Source organism: Haliaeetus leucocephalus, unplaced genomic scaffold (genome assembly GCF_000737465.1).
Source record: "Haliaeetus leucocephalus isolate CR32 unplaced genomic scaffold, Haliaeetus_leucocephalus-4.0 Scaffold373, whole genome shotgun sequence".
Lineage (NCBI taxonomy): Eukaryota > Metazoa > Chordata > Aves > Accipitriformes > Accipitridae > Haliaeetus > Haliaeetus leucocephalus.
Genome location: NW_010972809.1, coordinates 8,408,124 through 8,414,508, shown reverse-complemented (window position 1 = coordinate 8,414,508; position 6,385 = coordinate 8,408,124). Strand labels below are relative to the sequence as shown.

At 49.8% G+C, this 6,385-nt stretch overlaps 1 protein-coding gene across 1 annotated transcript in view; it reads left to right on the top strand.

Annotated features, from left to right (window-relative positions):
• The first annotated feature begins 5,588 nt into the window (after positions 1–5,588).
• The window catches only part of BPHL (biphenyl hydrolase-like (serine hydrolase)), an 18,615-nt gene continuing 17,818 nt past the window's right edge, over positions 5,589–6,385 (top strand). The window contains exon 1 of the mRNA XM_010573276.1: positions 5,589–5,703. Coding sequence (XP_010571578.1) covers positions 5,600–5,703 — 104 coding nt within the window. The 5' untranslated portion in view covers positions 5,589–5,599. The remainder of the gene's footprint in view (positions 5,704–6,385) is intronic.

Below are 6,385 nucleotides of genomic sequence, written 5' to 3'. Positions count from 1 at the left end.
GGAAAGTGCAGCTCTCACACTCTATCCTTAATACAGCCCCTGGGGAGAAGGGAATGGGGAAGTTAGGATCAGAACAGCGTCTAGGTTGCAGAGTCTAGAAGCTATCTTTGTGCTGGAGGAAGCATTGCCTACGAGTCAAATGAAGGAGACCAGGCTCCTGACTTACGCTGGGTTTCACACTCCTCTCACACTCTTCCTCTACAACTCTAAGCAGGTCACTTCCTTTCTCTTTAGCACAGTTTTCTCATCTCTTTGCTACAGACATTAACTTCTGCCAGAACTAAGATGTGATCAGATAATAAGCATTAGAGCTTATAGAGCTCAGAGACACACTTGATGAGAGCTGTTTGAGACAAAAATCCACACTAATCACCTTAACAAACCAGTAATACTGCTTGGATTTTGAAGGATGGGTTGCAATTCCTGTGTGCCCTGTGCACATATCGAGTCAAGAGAACTAAATGCAGCACCAGAAGGGTCTGGATCACTGAGTTCACTAAAAGAGATTCATACAACCCCTCCCATAAACATATCAAGAACCATCTTCTGAATGTTACCCTGGCCCTCTCCAAGGGAGAGGCTGTTTCTGCTTTTGTACCAGAGTATTTGGAGCCATTTCAGGTCTCTGAATCTAGAACATTCTGAATCTGAACAAAAATTATACCAACACTGCTTAGATTTACAGGATGGTGATCATATTCAACTTTGAAATGGTGAGACCACCTCACATTGACATGCCTGCACTCGGCCACTTCAGATTTATAATGCAGTTCATGAACATATGAAAGCTATGCAGACACTACTTAGGCTAACAGACAACTATCCTTTGCTAGCATAAGTGTCACAGTTTAACCCCAGCCAGCAACTAAGCACCACGCAGCTGGCCACTCACTCTCCCCCCACCCAGTGGGATGGGGGAAAGAATCAGAAAAAAAAGAGTAAAACTCATGGGTTGAGATAAGAACAGTTTAATAGGACAGAAAGGAAGAAAATTATAATGGTAATAACAACAACAATAAAATGCCAATAATATTAAAAAAAGAACTGGAATATACAAAACAAGTGATGCACAATGCAATTGCTCACCACTCACTGACCGATGCCCAGTTAGTTCCCAAGCAGCAATCCCCCTCAGGCCAAATCCCCCCAGTTTATTTACTGGGCATGACCTCACATGGTATGGAACATTCCTTTGGGTCAGCTGTCCTGACTGTGTCCCCTCCAATTTCTTGTGTCCCTCCAGTCTTCTCACTAGCTGGGCACAAGAAGCTGAAAAATCCTTGACTTGGTCTAAACACTGCTTAGCAACAACTGAAAACATCACTGTTATCATCAACATTCTTCTCATCCTAAATCCAAAACATAACACTACACCAGCTACTAGAAAGAAAATTAACTCTATCCCAGCTAAAACCAGGACAATAAGAAAAATACAGGTGAACATAAAGAAAACAATTCTTAAATGCATGTCTGTGCCTTCATTTCTTCATCAGTTTGAAATGTTCTTTGAGCCAAAGTATCTGGGATCTTTTTCTACTCACTGTTGTGCTTATGACAAAGCATCCTTTTCTTTACAATGTAAGTCATGTTGTTCTCAACCTGGCTAATACTCTAGCTAAATAGGCCTCCTGCTACAAAAACTCATACTGCTGCTCTCCACACTTCACAGATTCAAAAGTCGTTCCACACCCACTCAGAACTGTTTGGAAGAAAATTCAATATTTTCACATCTTTGGTCTGGATTTGGCAATTCATCACTACCCAAAACTTACCTCTTTGTGGAACTGGAGTGACATGGTTTTGTCCTAAGGTGAAAATATTGTCTGCTCTAACAATCACCATCCAAGAGGCACAAGAGTCCAAGTATCAAAACAGGCATAAAAATAGCAGTATATTTCACTTCATGGAAGTAGCTAAAATAAAAGAGACAAAAATGACCAGTCAATGCGTACACAGACTCAAGAAGCAAGTCTACAGCAAGAAGCAAAGTCTACAACAGTACCTGGATCACTAGGGACCCCAACCAGACACAGATATGGCTGTAATGCAGCTGGAGCTAGTCAGGGACCAATAGCCCTGTGCTGAGCTGAAATGAGTGTCCTGGGCCCATGAGCAGAGGGTGTGGGGGAGACCCCAGCTGAGGCTGATTGTGGCAATTAAAGCCTACTAGTGCCCCAATGGCCCTGACAAGTGAGTTCCTCCTTGAAAACTCCAGAGTTAAAGCCCCACTAATGGTAATGATTCTGGTGTCTTGTATGGGATCACTGCTCCCAATATGAGACTCCCATCTGTAGGTGAAATTAATGCCTCTGGAGACCTGGAAATAGTCTTTCTGCCTGATATTCCAGCATGTCTCAAGGGACCCACTATGTTGATAACTGACTAGGTCTTTTCCAGATTTTCTACAACCTGAGGAAGTACAAAAATCTGGCTGCAGGGACTGTGAGGGTTCAGCGCAGGTGACAAAGTTCTGTTGCACAGAAGTAATGCCTTTTAGAGCCTTGGGTGGATATCAGAGAGGAATCCTGCCTTCAGCAGCAGCCAGAAGCTGCCATTAAACACAAGTTTCTGTCTGTAGAGATGATGATACTGGAGAGATGGAGCAACACCAAGGGGGCCAAAAAATGATAGGGCAGTTAAGAGGAAAAGGGAAATCTGTGTTCAGGGACACATCACCAGCAGAGCAGTACTACCTCTTTTAAACATTTTTTTTCTTTTCTTTTTCTTTTCTCTTCCATGCAATGGCCAGTTAGTTCCCAGAACCTGAATGACCAGCAGTAACCAGACAAAAAAAAACATTTTATGGGAGCAGACAGGAGAACTAGTGCCCCAGTTGTTCTCAACTCTTTCACAGACTGTGTAAGAGTAAGTCTGTGTCTGGCTTGCCCAAAGCATTTTCTCTCCTTTCAGCCAGTAATTTATGAGGAGAACATTTTTGAGGAAATAGTTGAACTGAAATACTTAATTGTCCCAGTTGCCTATCATTAAGTCCAAATCTGCTTTACTAACAAGACTGGATCTTCTGGTGAACTGAGTAGGGTGAACACAGGTTGAACCTGTGAGTTTACGCTCTTTCTGTCCCCAGATTATCCACCATCTGCATCCAGCCCTGGCAGACTCCTGCTTCCATGGCTGCATCTGGGGCCATTGCCCCGTGGGCCCAGACAGCAACTGTCTCCTTGAGACCAGCTCTCTCCTGTCACCCCTCATGGTGCCACTCATTTTCCTTGCACACATAGAAAAGGGTCTTTTGCCAGTGCCATTTCTGCCTCAACTGCCATGTTAGTTTTCTCTCCCCAGGCCAAAGAAGGCAGGACACTGCCTATGAGAGGGATTGCATGGAAGAGGAGTGGTCGCTTTACAGGCCTTATATGCTGCAGAGCTGTGACTGAACACCTGGAGATGATGCAGCACCTCAACTGAGACAGACTTTTCTGTAAAGGGACCACTTAACTTCTGTCACACTGATAGTGGGGTTAACCCATCTGGAACTACCCTATCCTTTTCTCAAGTGGTACGTATACCTTCACATCTCCCTTTTCTCTCATCTGGTGAGGGCTTCTGGTTTTACTTTTCTACCTCTTCTCTCCCCCTACATTGTGTGATGAACCCTTTCTACCTTATCCCTCAGTTCTTCAGCACAGGTTCTGGGAAGTTGTTACATCTCCTTCAACCATAGTATGCAGAGGATATGTAGGAAGATTAGATTGAAAGTCATTTTACCATCAGTGAAATCAAATACAAGTTTGAGACTTTTCCATCTGAAGCCCATAGTGATACATGAGATACATGCCCCTTTTGATCTGTGGGAATTGCAGAATCCAGAAAAAAATCAGTTCGTGTAGCAGAAGACCAAGCTACCTCTTTTTCCTGAACATAGAATAGTCAGCCGTCACCTCCAGTCATTCTCCACGAGAAAGAAATGTAGGCTGTGACACTCACAACAAAGATGAGCCTCTGAAAGTGGTCTAAGAGGCAAGGAAACTGTAGGGGCTTGTAGATGTCACTGGGCAAGAGTGAAGGCAGCTTGTCCTGATGATGGATTGCTTGTAATTAGCCATACTAAAGACCTTAATCTTAAATAGTTTGATCTGCTCAGGCGATAAACTGAACCAGTATGCTCACAGTTGAGTTAATCTCTTTATGCACTGGGATTTGTTATGACTGTCATTCACCTCTAAGACTTGTCAGTCCCATACAAACAAATGGCAATGGAGTGGGAAGGCTGACAACTATTCACTCTTGGGGCAGTCACTGAGCTCCTGCTGGGCTGGAGTTAATACATAACACTGACCTGTCTTGAGGAAATCCCTCTCATCCAGGCAGGAGACCTTGTTTCCTAGGTCTGTTTCAAGCCTGGTACCAGCTCTACAGCTTTCTTCTATTTTTCCTCACTACCTTCACAGCCTTCTCCACCATTGCCCTGGCTGGCTGTGACTCAGGCTGGTCATTCTCCTCCACACCTGGAAAGCAGACACCCAGGAAAGCAGTCAGTCTCCTTGGTGCTTCATGAGCAACCTGGGAGGAGGTTCAGAGGAAAGTGCAACCAAGTGCGGGGATGAACAAAGGTAGTCAGGCCACTTCAGAAGTGGCTGACCCCGAGTAGTGTGGGCACTTGCCAGGCCAAAGCCCTTGGCCAGGGGATGCATGCTTTCACCACCAGCAGTCACTACAAACAACGTTGATGAGGCAAAGTTAATGATTCCTGCCAAAGGCCTGGGGTCAGCATGCTGAAGACATCACCTTGGGGAAGCTGCATTCCCTCACCGTCCCAACTGCTCCAGCTGCGCAGGGAACTTTTCTCTAAGCAGACCTGGAGTCACGGATGACCACCAAGTCTTCTGTTTTCTCACAGTCCATGGAGATTCTCGCATCACGGGCAGAGCTGAAGGTGCAGCTCACGACTTGGTCCCTTGTATCTCCCAGGGCAGGATCTTCACCCCCTGCCGACGCCTCAGGCAGAGCTGTGTCGAGGTGGGCCTCTGCCTCCCACAGAGGATGGAGGTGCTCACGGTGCCTTACTCCCAGACCCAGCTGCCGGTGCAGCTGACCCCCTGCCGCAGGGCTGGGCTCTGCATTCCTCTCCTGAGGCGGCAGGAAAGGGCAGGGCCCTGAGGAGAGCCCCCACCCTCAAGCGGAGGCAGCGCCTACCCCTTCTGGGGGTCGCGGGTGGGATCAGGGATCACACTGCGTGTGGGGAGGACAGACGGACGACACCCGCCCCGCAGCTCCCTCACACGGGGCGGGAGCCGCCCTCCCTCACGCGCCGCTCCCGCCTCGGGGTGACCGTTCACCCCCGCCGGGGGGGGCGGGGCGCCAGAGCCGAGGCGCCAATCCCTCCCCTCAGCACCGCCCTAGCCCTGAGTGACACCGGCGGCCACCAATCATCAGAGCGCGGGCAGCGAATGGGCTGTCCCCGCCGGTCGCCCTCCCTCCTTGCCTCACGGGGAACGGCCATTCTCCAGCGCCCCGAGGGTGCCAAAACCGCCTAGTGCCCCGCTGGCTGCCTTCGGTCCCAGGGCACCCGCCCCCTCAGCGGGGCGACCGTAGTGCCCAGCGCAGCCCGGAGCTGACAGGGCAGGCGACCTCGGTGGGCAAAATGGCTCGGCGGATCGCGGGCCGGGCTCTCCGGGCGCTGCTGCTGCTGCAGCAACCCGCCCGGGCCGCGCCGTTCACCCCCCGGGGACCGGCCGCTTCCTACGGGTAAAAACCACAGCCGCTTCCTTGCCCCCCTTCCCTTGCTCCCTCCGCCCGGGGCTTGCGGAAGGTGACATTTGACAGGCCCGGGTGGGTGTCGATGGTGGGGGGAGCGGAACGAACAAGGTGTTTTAGCAGAGGGGTGTAAGCTAGATTTGGGAGGGTGACGAGGTGGGGACGCCGGTCGTACCCTGAGGTGCCCGCTTCTGCCGTTAGGCGGGGAGGTTCGTCTCGCTTGGGAGGGAAGAGCCCTTTCCTCAACTGCTTTGCCTGCGCAGCAAGGAGTTGTACGAGCAAGGCCCCGCAGCCCCTTCCGTCACTGTCTGTCACCCTCACCTCTGCCAGTCCGTTTTCCCTTCCGTCAGTGTCTGTCACCCTCACCTCTGCCAGTCCGTTTTCCCTTCCGTCAGTGTCTGTCACCCTCACCTCTGCCAGTCCGTTTTCCCTTCCGTCAGTGTCTGTCACCCTCACCTCTGCCAGTCCGTTTTCCCCCCTGCAAGGCAGGACGTGCTGCTTGACCGCCCTGCTTCTCTGCCACCTGCGGATAAGGTGATTCCTGGAGGTCGCCTGGGTTGCAAAGAGAATACATATATGTAATGTACATAATACTGCTTATTCTGCAAATCCTACTAAGGAAAACAGACATAACACCTTTTCCCCCCCCCACCCCCCCCTCCGAACGCAACAC